This window comes from Pygocentrus nattereri, chromosome 26 (genome assembly GCF_015220715.1).
Source record: "Pygocentrus nattereri isolate fPygNat1 chromosome 26, fPygNat1.pri, whole genome shotgun sequence".
In the NCBI taxonomy this organism is placed as follows: domain Eukaryota; kingdom Metazoa; phylum Chordata; class Actinopteri; order Characiformes; family Serrasalmidae; genus Pygocentrus; species Pygocentrus nattereri.
Genome location: NC_051236.1, coordinates 16,113,565 through 16,131,873, shown reverse-complemented (window position 1 = coordinate 16,131,873; position 18,309 = coordinate 16,113,565). Strand labels below are relative to the sequence as shown.

The 18,309-nt window shown below is 41.0% G+C and overlaps 1 protein-coding gene across 1 annotated transcript in view; it reads left to right on the top strand.

The window, feature by feature from the left end:
- Positions 1-18,309, top strand: part of LOC108436286 (metabotropic glutamate receptor 4) — a 214,149-nt gene that overhangs the window by 173,948 nt on the left and 21,892 nt on the right. The window contains exon 7 of the mRNA XM_037535159.1: positions 11,667-11,867. Coding sequence (XP_037391056.1) covers positions 11,667-11,867 — 201 coding nt within the window. The remainder of the gene's footprint in view (positions 1-11,666; positions 11,868-18,309) is intronic.

The window sequence follows — 18,309 nt, the reverse complement described above, 5'->3', positions numbered from 1 at the left end:
GGATGTTTGCAAACAAAAGAGTTATGGTGTGTGGCATATTTTACAGTGAGTTGTAACTTATTGCAAGCTAGAGTAGTTTGGTTGCTTCATCTTGTTTATTTTTTTAATGTACAACAGTGCATTTAGTTATACTAAATGAAAAATGATAAGCAAATTTATAGTCTTTGTTCATTTTGGTGATTTTCTTTTTAACTGTAACATCTCAAGCTGCTTTATACAAGAAGATGAGGAAAACATAATAAAATAATATTATGCTTTCATTCAAATAACAGCAATTTCAAAATACAGAACAAAAAAGAGACGCAAATATGGGTCTGCAAATATGGTTGTAGGCTGAATTTTTCTTTTTAAAAAAGCATCTAGAACAAAACATATGTGTTTTTTCAGAGTATTTATAAGTCTTCTTTTATCAGTTATGGAGGCTGGAGAGCTCATGGAAGGAGGCTCTGTGATGTTCCTGCGTTTCTCAGAGATTCAGCAGCGTTAGCCAGCAGAGAGCAACATCAATGCTGTGATTTTCCAGCCTGCACAAAAGCCCTGTGGTTACTGGAGGATTAAAGGGCTGGAAACCTCTGCATTAAACTGGCTCTGTTTCTCCGTTTGCACCGTGAACATTCTGCCCTTCTTGTATCAGGCCTGAACAACCCTGCGAGTCCCCAAGCAGAGAGCAGCTTTAGAGCTTTGTCATTGTGCTTTTCATTTATATAAAGTCATTCCACGGCAATGGATGAAATTCAGGTTATGATTTATGGGAGTTGCTTGGCTGTAGTTATAACTCATCTTTTGAGCCTGACGAAAAAGACAGTGCACACAAAGTAGCTCTATAAGATTACATAAGTATTTGTGTTTATTGGAGTGCTTCCCAATATGGAATAAAGCCAATTCCAATAAAACTGTCTGAAGGTATGTATTATTGTATTACCTCTCCTAAAAATGATTACATCTAGGTCAGAGACAAAACCCTCTGAGCTATCTACGCTGGAATTATTTTTAAAAGAACAATTACCTTTTCATAACTGAGCGGATTTAATGGTTTAAGACTCAAAGTTATGCACAGAGTGTCTGAAGCAGTCAACGTCCTCTCTGAATTGATTATGATGGTTCTGTCCATTCTGATTGCTTTTCCTCTCCAGCCAAAAGTTAATGGATTGCTTCATTAAATTCATTTGGAAAGAGGCTCAACTACTGACAGTGCAGTGTAATTCAAATGTTGATGAAAGTGCATTTAAAAAACACCCTTTTAGGAAAGATTATCTTTTGACACAAATATGATAAGCCCAATTCTGTCATGTTTGGTCAGTGTAATCTAAACATCCCATATGCATTATCAAAGATTTCTTGATTAGATTTCTTGATTATTGGTTATTGAGCCATTGTTAGTTTTAGTGTTGATGATTCTTGCTGTTTTAAAGAAACATTGACAGGTTTATTTGGTAATTGCTGTTGTTGTCTATGTTGTCTGGTAGCAAACTGAACTGAAGGAAATGATGACACATTTGGACTGTATCAGGCTGTCACGATTGGTCCCTCCCAGTCTCCTCATGTGCTTGTGTTTACCTTTGTCCTGTCCATGTGCTCATGTTTACTTCCTGGACGCATGTGCAGAGGTAAGCGACTTTTATTAAGGGCAAATCCAGGGTCATGGTCAAAACGGTCCAGGGTCAAATAGCCAATACGGACAGATCGGGGGACACACATGACATAAACCAGAATCAAACAACAAACAGAGACCGAGACATCAAACAAAGACCAATACATCGAACAAAGACCGGCGAACACAAGGGGCAAACACAGGGCTTAAATACACAGGGAAAATGAGGGTCAGGTGAAGACAATCAGGGCGGAGTTAGAAAATCAAAACAAGCGCACATGGACAAACCAAAACAAAAAGGCACATGGAGTGGGAGGAGCCAATCGTTACCGTCCCTTCTTCTATCCGTGTTGGCTGTTTGACCCTGGACTGTTGTGACTATGATCCTGGATTTGGCCGTAATGAATCTCGCTTATCTCAGCACATGTGTCTGCCTCCTTGCTCCACATCACAGAGGCACAGCAGTGTTACTGGGAATGGGATATCTTTATGCATTTTCATTCGGTACCGATACATATTCTCAAATGCTGCTGCATGGTGATGTAATTGTATATCAGAAGATGTTTTAGAAGCAGGAGGTTTAAATGTTGATGCAAGATTACAGGAAAATAAGAATTGTGTATTTTTAATCATATGATATATTATCCTCTCCTTGGATCACCACCTTATCGTGGTGGAGGGGTTTGCGTGCTTGAATGATCTTAGGAGCTATGTTGTCTGGAGCAAAAGCTCCTGGTAGGGTCTCCCATGGCAAACTGGTCCTAGGTGACAGGTCAGACAAAGTGTGATCCATAATAACCCCTATGAAGACACAAAAACAGGACTTGTGTACCCTGCCCAGAACAGGGTTACCGGGGCCCCACCCTGGAGCCAGGCCTGGGGGAGGGGCTCGCCAGCGAGCGTCTGGTGGCCGGGCATTTACTCATGGTGCCCGGCCGGGCCCAGCCCGAAGGAGTTACATGAGTCCCCCCTCCCATCGACCCACCACCAATGGGAGGGGCAGTAGTAGGGGTTCGGTGGATCGGGCAGTGTCCGAAGGCGTGGGCCTTGGCGTTCTGATCCTCGGTTGCTGAAACTGGCTTTTGGAACTTGGAACATTACCTCACTGGCGGGGAAGGAGCCTGAGTTGGTGCGCGAGGTTGAGAGATACCGGCTAGATATAGTCGGGCTCACCTCAACACACAGCTTGGGCTCTGGGTCCAATCTCGTTGAGAGGGACTGGACTTTATTCTTTTCTGGAGTTGCCCATGGTGAGAGGCGGCGGGCAGGTGTGGGCTTTCTCATAGCCCCTCGACTCAGTGCCTGTATGTTGGGGTTTTCTCCGGTGGACGAGAGGGTAGCTTCCCTACGCCTTCGGGTTGGGGAACAGGTCCTGACTGTTGTCTGTGCTTATGCACCGAACAGCAGTTCAGAGTACCCAGCCTTCTTAGAGTCCTTGGGAAGGGTGCTTGAAAGTGCTCCTCCTGGAGACTCTATTGTCCTACTGGGGGACTTCAACGCTCACGTGGGCAATGACAGTGAGACCTGGAGGGGTGTGATTGGGAGGAATGGCCTCTCTGATCTGAACCCGAGTGGTGTTCAGTTTTTGGACTTCTGTGCAAACCACAGTTTGTCCATCACGAACACCATGTTTGAACACAAGGATGTCCATAAGTGCACCAGGACACCATAGGCCGCAGTTCAATGATTGACTTTGTAGTCGTGTCATCGGACTTGCGGCCATGTGTTTTGGACACTCGGGTAAAGAGAGGAGCTAAGCTGTCAACTGATCACCACCTGGTGGTGAGTTGGATCAGGTGGTGGGGGAAGATGCCGGTCAGACCAGGCAAGCCCAAACGCATAGTGAGGGTTTGTTGGGAACGTCTAGCAGAAGAACCTGTCAGATTGATCTTCAACTCACACCTCCATCAGAACTTTGACCAGATATCGGGGGAGGTGGGGGACATTGACTCAGAATGGGCCATGTTCCGTTCCTCCATGTGGCCGTAAGGTAGTTGGTGCCTGTCGGGGCGGTAATCCTCGAACCCGGTGGTGGACACCCCAGGTGAGAGATGCCGTCAAGCTGAAGAAGGAGTCCTACTGGGCATGGTTGGCCTGTGGGACACCAGAGGCAGCTGGCAGGTATCGACAGGCCAAGCGATCTGCGGCTTCAGTTGTTGCCAAGGCAAAAACCCGTGTATGGGAGGAGTTTGGTGAGGCCTTGGAAAGTGACTTTAAGTCGGCTCCGAAAAGATTCTGGCAAACCGTCAGGCGACTCAGAAGGGGAAAGCAGTGTGCCACTAGCACTGTATATAGTGGAGATGGTGTGCTGCTGACTTCGACTGAAGACGTCATTGGGCGGTGGAAGGAATACTTTGAGGACCTTCTCAATCCCACCGACACGTTCTCCAGTGAGGAGGCTGAGTATGGGGACATGGGAATAGGCTTGTCCATTACTGAGGCCGAAGTCACTAAGGTAGTTAAGAAGCTCCTTGGTGGCAAGGCTCCAGGGGTGGATGAGATCCGCCCTGAGTTCCTCAAGGCTCTGGATGTTGTGGGGCTGTCTTGGCTGACACGCCTTTTCAACATTGCGTGGACATCGGGGGCGGTGCCACTGGATTGGCAGACTGGGGTGGTGGTGCCTCTTTTTAAAAAAGGGGACCGGAGGGTGTGTTCCAACTACAGGGGAATCACACTCCTCAGCCTCCCTGGCAAGGTCTATGCAGGGGTACTGGAGAAGAGAGTCCGGCTTATAGTCGAACCTCGGATCCAGGAGGAACAGTGCGGGTTCCGCCCTTGTCGTGGAACACTGGACCAACTCTTCACCCTCTCCAGGATTCTGGAGGGTTCATGGGAGTTTGCCCAACCAGTCCACATGTGCTTTGTGGATCTGGAGAAGGCATTCAACTGTGTTCCCCGGGGTATTCTGTGGGAGGTGCTTCGGGAGTACGGGGTACATGGCTCTTTGCTACGAGCCATTCAGGCCCTGTACAAACAAAGCTGGAGTTTGGTTCGCATAGCCGGCAGTAAGTCAAACTCGTTCCCAGTGAGAGTTGGACTCCGTCAGGGCTGCCCTTTGTCACCGATTCTATTCATAATTTTTATGGATAGAATTTCTAGGCGCAGTCAAGGGATGGAGGGTGTCCGGTTTGGTGACCTCAGGGTCACATCGCTGCTGTTTGCAGATGATGTGGTCCTATTGGGGACATCAGGCCGCGAACTTCAGCTTTCGCTGGACCGGTTTGCAGCCGAGTGTGAAGCGGCTGGGATGAGAATCAGTACCTCTAAATCTGAGACCATGGTTCTCAGGCGGAAAAGGGTGGAGAGCCCTCTCTGGGTCGGGGATAGGCTCTTGCCTCAAGTGGAGGAGTTCAAGTATCTCGGGGTCTTGTTCACGAGTGATGGTACAAGGGAGCGGGAGATTGACAGGCGGATTGGTGCTGGGTCAGCAGTGATGCGGGCTCTTTTTTCTGAGCCATAAGGCAAGGCTCTCGATTTACCGGTCGATCTACGTTCCCACCCTCACCTATGGTCATGAGCTTTGGGTAATGACCGAAAGAATAAGATCGCGAATACAAGCGGCCGAAATGAGTTTCCTCCGCAGGGTGTCTGGACTCTCCCTTAGAGATAGGGTGAGAAGTTCAGTCATCCGGGAGGGACTCGGAGTAGAGCCGCTGCTTCTTCACGTCGAGAGGAGCCAGCTGAGGTGGTTCGGGCATCTGGTTAGGATGCCTCCTGGACGCCTCCCTCGGGAGGTGTCACAGGCGAGTCCACCTGGGAGGAGACCCCTGGGAAGACCCATGGCACGCTGGCGCGACTATATCGCCCAGCTGGCCTGGGAGCGCCTCGGAATCCCCCTTGGAGAGCTGGTGGAAGTGGCTGGGGAAAGGGAGGTCTGGGCTTCATTGCTTAGGATGCTGCCCCCGCGACCCGAACCCCGGACAATCGGAAGATAATGGATGGATGGATGGATGGATGGATGATATATTATGCTTGATATGGCCAGAGACATAAACTAATAAGATAAAAAAAAAATTAGTTTAGAGGTTCTATACACTAACAAATCTTTGGTGGTATTATTGTTTTCATAGTGACAAAATGGAATGTTAATTTATTGCCTTTTATTTGAATAAAGTAAAATATGTAATGTCCAGGATCATTCAAAGCAAAAGTATTTTAGTCTAAATTCCAAGTCAGTTGAAAGTCAGAAATGGGTTGTGAACTTTGACGTTAAACCAATTTGTTACAACACATATACACACATCTCGGAATGAAACAAATGGAAAACTGCAGCACACTGCAGTATTATAGAATCCTTTGGAGCTTTTCTTGGCACAGAGTCAGAGCCATTAGTCCCAAGGGAAGTCGAGCCTTCAGTGGAAGCAAGCTCGGCTCTTTACAACACATAAGTGGTAAGAGGTGCAGAGGGTCAGGAGTGTGGTACTCAGTCACAGCCTCTACCTCTGACACCAGCAGGCCCCAGAAAAAGCCCTCTGTGATGCCTCCTTTAATGTGAATGGATTTCTCCAAAGGCTGAAAGCTAGCTAGTGGAGTGTGTGTGGGCGTGCTCTGACTTGGGATGAGAACTGTGTGTATATTTGTGGAGATGGCAAGACAAAGATGTGTGCTTGAGGAGTGTGTGTGTGGGCTGGCCATCCTCCCTCTGTTATCACTATAGCCATTGCTTCCACTCAACTCTGTAGTTACTCTAAATCACTCCAAAAATGGCAGTTTGCTTTTTATCTCCAGCACAGTTGGTGGCAAATGAGTACATGTGTTCATGTGAAACAACAGCTGCTTTAATGTGTTTATTTATTTAATTATTTAATTCAAAGATAAGACACAATGAAAGGTGAAGGGCGAGTTGATAAAAAACAAACATTAATAAAAAGCAAACAAGAAAAGAGCAAATAATAGAAAAAGCATCAAATTTCATGAAGTTCACAAAGCAATGCATAGAACTTTAATTCACTCTTCTATATGAAGGTTCCTAAATTGTTCTTGGCCTACATGTATGGTTCTGGGAAAAGCCTTTAAGTGGTGTATAACCTTAACATGATGTGGCTTACACATCTCATTCATAAAAAAAAAAAATCCATTAAAATGTTCTGTTGGGAACCAGAAATGGCTCATCTGTGTTATCCTGTATGGTACGTTTATTTTTAAGAGCTTAGTTTAGCATATTTTAGCAGGCTATAGTTGTCGCAGGTCACATTATATCTCTCCCAGTGGACTGAATATTGAACTTGTGCATAAACAGTTAATAGAAAGTGACCCCTGACAATGATCAAAATTGTCTTCAATTGTATAATTGTTTTTGGGTATTCCTGTAGACTTGATTTCCCATAACATAATTGCAGCTCATTCCTAGAGCTAATATTAGGCTTACTTGGAACATTTGCTCAGTCAGCTGCATGTTATTTTACATTGCTGTGCTGTCAGGAAACCATGTACAGTGAACTTAGATATCAAAATTAAGGAGCTTTTCAGTCACAGTTATTTTTAAAATTGTTAGCTGCTGTGCTTACAACAGTCAGTGTTTAATTTTCTGATTTATTATGAGATGGCTGAGAAATATATTAACAATTTAAACAAAAATTTTGACATGAGTTCAAAGTCATTAAATGAACAACTTTTATTGGTTTTTAAACTTTCTGGGTTTCAAGCCAAAAGTTATGTTTGCCCATGCTCTGATGATTTTGATGATGGTGTAGCCCTTATGAGTAACTCTGAAGTGAGTGATGTGTGTTTCAACTTGCTAAAACTGGATATTAAATCAGAGACTTCGAATTTCAGAGGTGGCGATATCATATTTCAAACATTAATGCCTCAGTAGGAGCAGTGAGTAGAGGAAGTTCATGCATCAAAAACCAAATAGTGTACGTTCACACATAGTCACTGATTCTTGTTAGAAATTGAGGACTACATTCATTTTGATGGTCACATACGAGAGCAAATTAAAATTAGACTGTTGAAGTCATATAGTATATGAAAAGCTTTATGCTGGTCAACAACTGCTTTATAGTTGAAAATTACACAGCATGATCCACAACAAAGCACCACTTTAGCCAATACGTGAACATAATTATACATGTTCATTAATAGGAGACTCACTTGTCGTGCTGCACAGCAAAGAATCGTTTAAATCATGTAAACAATGTAATGTGGATACGTCATGTATGCTCTGAATGTGCTCTGTACCTTTGGTTTCTATATTTCAAACACCATATTAATCATTCTGAGACATCATACCACACTACACATTCAAACACGTCATTAGCTTGATCTGGGTTAATGAGGACATAGAGTCTGTGTGTGTGTGTGTGTGTGTGTGTGTGTGTATTATAGAAGAACAGTTCTTAACTTCACAAACGTCTAGAAACATCCTAACTGGACAAAATAAACAAAATTTCCTCAATACTATCCTAACTTCAAGACAGCATATCCAAACTTTTGTTTAACCGTTCATTTCCATTGTTATTGTTTTCTATTGAAAATACAATGATTTGTTTTTAGGCAGATGTGACAGACAGTGTAACATATCGCAAAGGGGTGGTTTCACTTGTTAGAGTGAGGTTGGGTTTTTAACCTGCGTATTTTTGTTGGTGAATACTTGTCTAATAAAACATAGTGGTGAATGATGAGGAGGCTGTAGTGACATGTTTATTAGGAGGAACACGAGCATGGCCTGCTGGCTTAAGCTTTGGGAAATGGACACTAGGGAGCAACATGACCCATTAAACAGAACAGGATTCTGTCAATAACAATAATAACTTTTTATTAACGTTTTCAACACTTTGGTGTTTGACATGTTTTACACCAGTAGCTGTCTAGCTCACTAACTTAACCTAACTACATTGTTTACATTATTATGATTACCTGTTTATGTTTCTGTTGATCTCCAGTTGCTTAGTAACAGATATGACAGTTTATTATCAACCTCATTTATGATGTGATGTTGAGATTAGATCCTGGAAGGTAAGATATGTCTCCTTAATTAAGATAGGACGTGTTTCTGTAATACACATTTGTGTAAAGTCTTAAATTCACCTTGTCTGATCTTAATTTAGGCGAAAGTCAAGAGATTGGAAGTGTCTGTAATATGGCCCAGGACATGATTTAAGGGGGGGATGAAAGGGGAAAATCATTTCTCAATCAAAACAATATCAAAAGTCATCCGTGTGCATAAATTGCTGTTGCTCCTCTGTATCCCCTATGGTCTAATTAATTATTGTCGTCTATGCATTCTAATCACAGTATAAGATGAAAAGGTGTTTTTCCTGTGCTAAAATAGTAAAAAACAAACAGCCATCTGTTTGTCATCGATGTGCCACCAAAACAGCTCCAACCCACCAAGGAGTGGACTCTACAAGACCTCTGAAGGTGTCCTGTGGTAACTGGCACCAAGATGTTCCTATGAGTTGCAAAGTAAAGTTGCTGCAGATCAGACTTTTTGCTCCAGCACATCCCACAGATGCTCAATAACATTGAGTTCTGGGAAAGTTGGAGATCAGATCAAGACCCTTTGTCATGGTTTTTAAAGCATTTCCCGAACAGTGTGTGCAGTGTGGCAGTGTGTGCACTTCTCCAGGTAAACAGTGCACACCTACCCGGCCTTCACAAGATATGAAAGAAAATGGGACTTATTATCCAAGGTCCAGTTTCAATGCTCACGTGCCCACTGTAGGTGCTTTTGGCAGTGGACATGGGTCAGCTCAGACCAGTCTGTGGCTACAAAGCCCTGTAGGGAGCAAAGTCTGATACACTGAGAGCTGTGACATGTTCCTCCTGTGACCATCATTGAAGATTTTTGTGACATGCGCCATAATAGCCCTTTTGTTGGTTCAGTCCAGACAAGATAGCCTTCATTGCCTTTGTACATCACTGAGCCTTGGGCGCCAACCCCCCTGTTATGGTTTGTCCCTCCTTGGACTACTGTGGGTAGGTACTCTCCACTCATGACCAGGAGCACCCCATGTGCCTTGCCATTTTGGAAATACTGACCCAGCCATCTGGCCATAATGATCTAGTCTGCATCCAGAATGTCCAAAATGTGAGAACCAGCTGTTCATTTACCGTCTAATATTTCCTAGACATGGGCCATTGTTACGAGATAATTAATGTTATTTGCTTCGTCTATGAGTGGTCATCGTGTTTTGGCTCATCGGTGTATATGTACAGCCACCATCCCACCATCCCCCAGTAAAGCAAAAAACAAATGTTGTAGACACTACATGTTGACTATGAATGTGAATTCTATTACATAAGGCAGTGCTCAGACCTCAGCTTAGTTTTCTGGTCAATTTCATTTGTAAGTTTGGCTATTGTCTAATTTGTGGGAAAAGACCAAATTGCCACAGTCCATTTCAAGCTTTGTTCTCAGAAATCTTGCCTGCAATTGAGTCCTGTCTCTTTGACATATACCAGCTCTCCTAGTTTGCCTAGGCACAGTCATAATTGAAGCCAGTCCTTTGCAATTAAGGTCTTATAAAAAACAAAACAAAAAAAAAAACGTAGAGCAAATCCAGCTCTAATGAATATACAGCTGTCTGGCACAATTATAGGAGCATGGAGAGATAATTAATCTTGCTCGTTCTCTCACTGTCTGTTATTTCACCCTTATGCATTAGCAGACATCTTCCACTCATCAGCCAGGGCATGAAGAACAAGAAGAGGCATCAGACACCTAATGGTTTTAAGGAAGCACTTTTATTTGTTGTCTTTTTTGATGTTTTTGTCATGATAGGATGTGCTTAGTGCTTTGCAGAGGTGGATGAAGTACACAAATCATGTACTTGAGTTAGAGATATCCAAGGTAAAATATCACTCCAGTAAAAGTAGAAGTCCTTACTCTAGACCTCAACCTAAGTAAAAGTACAAAAGTATTTGCCTTCAAATGTACTTAAGTATCAAAAGTAAAAGTACTAAAAGATTAATTATGGCTCTGATGTTTCATGAACTTCATGAACTCATTTCAGGTGAAAGTCCTCCAGTGTCTCTCTTGGTAAACCAGTCTTTTAATAGAACGTCATTAATTAGTGATGCTGACGTCTATTAAAATGATCATAAGCTCAAAACACTGAAGGTAAACAGTTTCCATCAGGGAGAACCGAGTGGCTCTGAAATCACTTTTACACACAAGCAAAGTTTCAGTTTAAGATTTCTTTGTAAATTAGTTACAAGTTGAAAAAAACTGGCTTTAAACTCAGGATCACGAATAAGTTTTCCTTTACTGTATTGATCTGTAGGTCTCTGTTCATAAACATGAACTAACCAAAACTAATTTACTATAGAATGAAAGTGTTTGTATGAATTCAGAAAAAAAAGAAACGTGCCAGTCACGACTGCATGTGTGTACATATTTCTATATTGTAGGAATTAGGATGTTCATGTTGGAATCATTTTCTGGATCATCCATCTTTTTGAGGTTTAATGGTGCAACACATCAGAGATGAGCAACAAAGAAAAACATCAGCAAATATACAAATAAATAAATAATCATGTTAGCAGATACTACTAATAGGCTAAAGTCTAAAGCTCTACGGAAGTGAAATACTGTATATTACAAGCCCATTATGTATGAATTGTATTCAAAGTGATTGGGAGTGTTTTCAAACTTACACAGCAGCTTAATTAATAAATCAAGTTATTATGTATTTACTCATACATCAAGCAATTCCAAAGGCTTAACACTTACGGATTTCATTAAAGTAATTATTCTTATTGTATTAGTTCTTCATGATGACTCTGCTTCCGACCTTTTCATTTTTTACTATAGAACTGAATTAAGACTTGTGTACTCGTCCTCTAGTAATTATGGTAAATGAGTCTATTCACTCTGCGCCAACAGCTGAATTTTGTGCAGAATCATTTCTCCAACAAAAGAGCAAATTGGTCAGTTCACAAAGAGGCCTTTCTCTTTTCTTAGTTAGCTCATAATTATCTGTACTTTGCTTTTTGGCCATGTCTTTTTATTGACCAGGGGTGTTCGCAAATGGAAATGGTCTTGAAGCAGGAAAGCAAATTCACTGGTAATGTTTTTACGTTATAGTACAGAACAAGCGCTGAATGCTTGCTGTTCTCTGATGCCTTTCAGATCAAGAGCGGATTGGGAAAGAGTCAGCATATGAGCAAGAGGGCAAGGTGATGTTTGTGATCAATGCTGTTTACGCCATGGCCCATGCACTCCATAACATGCACAAAGACCTGTGTCCTGGCAAGGTGGGACTTTGCTCCAAAATGGACCCTGTTGATGGAACCCTCCTGCTAAAGTACATCCGCAAAGTCAACATCACAGGTTAGCACCTCTTTTAACTTGCATCACCGTGTTTCTGTCCAAAGAATCCATAGTCAAATGCTAAAGATGTTAGGTTTGGTTAGTAATGTTTGGCCTGTATGTGTTTTCAGTTTTAAGGAGTATTAATAGAGCACATACACAAGGAAGGCGTAGAGTTGAAAAGTGGCCTACAGATCTTGCTTTTTATATACTCCCCCCAGATGTATATTGTCAACAGACTGCTGAGCAAATAAAAGAATATTACAAAGATTAGCTGTGGGGATGGGTTTGAATTGTGTGGGATCCAAAAAATCCCTGAAGGGCAACAGACGGCTTTTCAGTCTTGAAAAAAAAAGTGTTGAAAATGTGCAAAGCATATTCAAACCCTCACAAGGCTCTTTCCCAGCCACTGCTGTCTCAGTTAACGCGGTTTTCAATGAGCTAACAAACACTTTGAATGCCCCAATCCTCTTCCTTCAATGACAGCAAAAATTAAAAGCTGTGCTAAGAATTTTAATGTCTTCTGCACTGAAAAATGGAAACACTGAAGCAGATCCATGTGAGGTATGCTGCCAAAATATGGCAACCTCTGTATTAACTTAATAGCCCACATGCTGAGATTTAATTTTTTCCCCGAGGTCCACTTATGAACACTTGTGTGGATTTATGTGTACAGTTACAATTCGTTTAAATATTCTAGTCTTACTTTCTTCCTTAGAAGTGAATAGACTATTATTGTTGCTGTGTCTTTAACGCTGATATACACAACTGTGCAACAGTCAGACACCATCATTTTATTTATTTAATTAATCAGGAAATAAGCAGAAAACATTTAACAGAAATTTACACAGAAGCATCAACAACTAAATATGATATAGATCTAAATATAGATTATTTCAGCATTGTGTTAGGGTGTCACAATATGCATGCTAATATGGTGTCCACCTATAACCCCCTCTCACTCCTATCAGCCAGAATGTAAGAGCCCATTTTCACATATAAATGCAAAATGATGTAGTAAATGAATATGTAAAGCTGAGTTCTTTAATATTGAGATATAGCTTTATGGCGTATATATTTTTTGCTTACGTTTGTATGCTTATTGCACTTTTGCTTATATTCTGCTTTATTTATTTTGTGTCTTTGGAAAAAATTACTTGTGCTAGTGTCTGTCCAGCAAGCAATGTTGTCTTTTTAGAGACAACAATGGAAATCCCCCAAACAAATAAATAACTACATACACACATACATACATAAATACATAAATAAATAAGAAGAATGCTGTATAATGCTGAAGTTATGTTAGCATAGCAGCTTTTCTTTATTTCTGTATCTAAAATGTATCTTATCAGGATGCAATAATGATGTATGTAAAATATACATAAAATAAATGTGGAATTTGCTTATCGTTACAGCCCCAGTACTTAGTTCTGTGTCCACTGTTTGTAATTATTACAGCTTCCATTGTTCTTTGTAGACTTACTTTCAGTTTTTCAAAGAAATCTACAGGGATTTTCCTGCAAACGCTTCCAAAGTTCACTCTTTGAAGTTGGTTACAGTTTCTGCTCCTTACATCAAACATATACAGGCAAATGTATTGTACAGAAATGCATTTCTGATATCACAAAACAATGAATTCAAAATCGGCTGTTGCTGTAGAAAGTTAAGTTTGCCATAAAATGCTCTTTAAACTCATGCATAAGCATTGTAAGACATGAATCTGCTCAACACAGCACCACTAGATTTTCAAGTATTGAATTTTTATAATTAGAATGATTTCATTCTGAGTAATTGACAGAAACCTGTGTAGTTATGTGCTCACACTGCACAGCAGTTCTCAAAGGGCTCAGAGATTTCATATAGCTCGAGACCATTATGTAGCTCCTTACCATCTGTGCTGTTACTCCTCCACCCACCCGCCCCCTTTTGAGTCTTTGAGTGAGGTTTATTAGAGACTTCAGTAGACTGAGCTTGTTGGTGCATCTCAGTTTGCCCCTAAGCTTTTCCATTAGCCACTCTGCTTCCATTTGTGCATTCTAGTGAAGGCCTGCAATCTTGGATTGTGTCCTAAACTATTAGCAGTGAGGAGGAGTGGCTCGTAAAGCCCTGTAGAGGCAAGCTCATGAAAATTACCTCTGATATTTATATCCCATAATTCTTTGCGACAGGGGCGGGCAACGAGTGCCACTTGCAGTGAAGTGGGAGTGAGCAAGGGGAACATTGAGACCGGCCCAGAATCAAGGGCCCCATCAGTTTCCTATCTGCACAGCCTTCTGGAGGACACTCAGAGCACTTAAAGCACAGACTTCAGTTTCTTCCGTCTGTGTCTCCATTGATGTGCTTTGCTGTTATTATTTCCATTTTTTGATGTTTGTAACAATATAGCTCCTGTGGAAAATGTTATTGAGAATGAAATAGAGCAATAAGCCTGTTCACATTGCAGCTGAGAGGAGTCATGGTTCACTGTTGCTTGGATAGCTTTAGAGCTTTTATCCAGAACTGATCGTACTGTTCTTTATTTCAGCACTTAAAGAGTGAATATCATAGAAAAACAATTCTTTCTTGCTTATTTGAAATAAAAGAGATTGATGTAGTTTGTACAAGTTGTTAAAGTGTCATACATACTAAAACATACCCATTTCACACAGTCTATATATTAAAACTTATGTCCTGCTTTGAAATCACTGTTTTTGTGATATCATGAAAACTTAATTTTTTGCATATATACACCTATTTAATCCATAGCAGTTTGGAGTTGTTGAGTTTGGATTGCTTTTTAAATGAAGCAATATACACACAAACAAACATTTTCTAAACCGCTCATCTTTCTGGGTCATGGGAGGTGCTGGAGCCTATCCTAGTGATAATTGGGTGGAAGGCAGGATACACCCTGGACAGGTCACCAGTCTGTTGCAGATGAAGCAATACAGAGCAGCTAATTAAAACAGAGGTCATTTACTTATGTCAGCCTTAAATGCTGAATAACAAAAACTGTCTGTGTAATTCTGAAGGATAAATAGAAGTTGGAAAATGGTTATGTAAAAATTAATTATGTGCATAAAACTACACAAATGTTATGTCTTTCTGAGGCTATTAAAATAGCTCTTCTAGTAGCATATTATTTGCTGTTGTTTTTCAAAGACCTATCCATTAAAAGGTTATTTAGGGGAACAAAAGCAAATATGTGTAAATAATATTAGTTAATCCTTTTTGATACCTTTATTTTCAAGAATATTCTGAATATATTATTTTGTTTACATCACCTTGTAAGACCTTTTTTCATCAAGATGCTGACAAATGTTTAAATGTTTAATGTCATTCATTCATTCATACATTCATTCATTTCCATTTGCTGTTGTTCTTGTCTTCAAACGTTGGGCCAGATGTCATCAAACATTCAAGAGTTACAATAAGAGCCACTTTAGACTGTATTTAATGCCAAAAAATGGGCTTTTATGCAACTGTAATATGCACTTACAGTGTGCCTGAAATGAAGGTTCAATTTAATCATGCAGCACAGCAGACTGTCCACTGCATGTGTGACAGCCTAGGGATGTGCACGGTTACTGGAGTACTTGGTTAAGTTCCCAGTGTTCGAATAATGAAGTCACTTTTTCTTGAAGGTAAAAGAAAATATGCAGACCAGCAAATCTGTGAAATGTTGCAGAGGGTGAGCTACTAAGGACATGGCGGAGAAGTTAACTAGGTGCAGAAACAATTCAAATATATTTCTCTGACATATAACATGCTGAACCACTGTCCTCTGATGAGAAAATATTTAGTGTAAATACAAGTCCTCATCAGAATCCAACATGACGCTGGTTCGCTGTGTTAGCTCATTAGCTTCTGAACAGGCAGCCTCTGTTGCTAATCTAACATGAAAACCTAACAATTTTATAATGTCAGAAATGCATTTACATACAGTATCTCCTCCTATTTAGCTTACAGCAATTTTGCTTTGCCTATTCATGTTGAAGTAATAAGGAGCAGAAAATGCAACCAACTTCTAAGACTGAACTTTGGAGGTGTTTACAAGAAAGATATCCTTGCAGATTTCTTTGAAAACCTGAAAGCAACTTTCTCAAAAAGAATAGATGCTGGAATAAAGGTAAAACGTGGTGTAATGGGGAGCGAGGAGGCGGACGCGTATGCCGAGATAAGCAAGATTTATTGAGGGCTAATCCAGGGTCATAGTAGTAGCGGTCCAGGGTCATAGAGCCAACACGGATTGAACGGGGGGCAGACATGACAGACAAACAAACAATAAGCAGGTTCACACAACACACAGTAACCAGAACAACTAGAACAACTAGAACAACTAGAACAACTAGAACAACTAGAACAACTAGAACAACTAGAACAACTAGAACAACCAACACAGCAGATAACAGTTCAGACAAAGACCAGCAAACGCAGGGCTTAAATACACAGGGAAAACGAGGGACAGGTGGAAAACAGGTGGAGACATTCAGGGGCGGAGTCATGAAATGAGGGGGCTAAACCAAAACAAACGCACATGGGCTAAACCAAAACACGAACACATGGACAGGACTGGGAGGGGCCAATCGTGACACGTGAACACATTAAAAACTTGATCATTTTATATTGTATTTAATTGTTTGGGCTTCTGTGTAATTTTCTGTTAAATATATTTTCTTCTTTTTTTCCTGCTGATACAGAAAAAAATGAAGCTCAAATAGCAAAATGAGTTAAAATTCACACCTCTACCCATCTGTCCCCTGCCTGATTTGCACTATGCATGTGCACCGCTCACACACACACACACACACACACACACACACACACACACACATACATATATACATTTCACTACACCATACGTACATTATATATTATATTAACTTGATGAAACATATTTCATCAGATCTTCTCTAACATTAGCAAACTATGAACATGAACCAGCTATACATATCACTGTAAAACAATCTTTACTGCAAAAACTACTATATAAACAGTCCTGTTCTATTTTCCTATTTATTGCTACTTTTATATTTCTTTCTATATCTCTATGGGTGAAAATGTTCAAGTTAGAGCAATGTTTCTCAAGCCTGGTCAACTCAATAATGCACTGTTAATGAGCTGATAAGTTGGATCAGGTGTGTTGGGAGCTGTGAAAACACTAAAAATGCAGGGTAGTGGGCCTCCAGGACCAGAGTTGAGAAACATGGAGTGAGAGCACAGGGAGACGAGAGAGATATAGACAAAAACTTGCTGTTACTAGATGTCTCTTTACTCCCTACACCGCGTAATGCATGGGTCATGAAACTATGGCTTCTACACCCACATAGTGCACTAAATGTTAGGAGGCTATGCAGCTTTGACTGAACGTAAAGGGCTTTCATGCAGACATATAATGCACTGTTTGTGTGTGAGAGCAGTTATGTAATGACCTTTGTAGTGTGCACTACATAGGGAGTAGGAAACCATTTGAAATTGCATCTGTACTTTGCCCAGCTTTGTTCTTGCTGTTGTTATTGTAGCACCCATATAAACTATTAATGCTATTTCATACAAAGGAAAGATAATATCACCTAAAGGTTCTGTGTTTCTACTGATAGAGTGCCAACTGGGCAGGAAAGACAGCTAAATGCATACGTAAATACTACTGAAGAACCATTTGTTGTGCCACAAAATGCTTACACATGTGGTCCAGATTGGGTAGAGCTGGTAGGTAAAAGTAATGTGCAGTACATATGCATGTTGTAAATAGGACGGGGGGCTGCAGATCGGGTAGCAACATTGCATGGTAACTGCATGTGCACATGAGGCCTAGGGTTTTAAAGGCCCAGCAAAATAGCCCAAAAAGCTCAAGTCAAAATGGAAAATGAAATTCAGTATCAAAAAGATAAACATTTTTAAAAATGTTTAAAAAATATATCGATTTGGGAAACAGTAACGCAGCCTGCGAGCACAAATTGCAGCTCAAATTTGCACATTTTCACTGTATCTTTTCTCAAAGGTACACCTGATCTTGGGAGTTGAAATAGTTTTATGGGAGGCATCTTGACACCTGATTAAAAGGTAGAGAAAAATCCATGCAAAAGCCCCTGCTCAAACTGTACTAAATTAAGAAGAATCTGTAATCAGCCACGCTTTCAATATCTCCACCCACTTTCTGCATGATCCTCCTACATTTTGTGCAATCTTCCCTCACGTGTATATACACAGGGGAGAGAAACGCATTCTTCATTCTTCCACGCTGTTTTGGCAGTGCTGTACCAAACAGTCAGAATGTGTCCAATTTGCATGGGTAGATGTAGTACATCATGCCCTCTATGTGTTCAGAGGGCTATTTTATGACCTTTGAGTTCTCAGTGAGAAAGTGTAAGTGCTTTCCTCTTATCATCTCATTTTAAGGACTAGAAGACATCATGTTGAGAACCCTCTAAATGAGTGATATCCAAACTGCCAACCGTTTAATGCTCTGAAGCACACTCTCAAT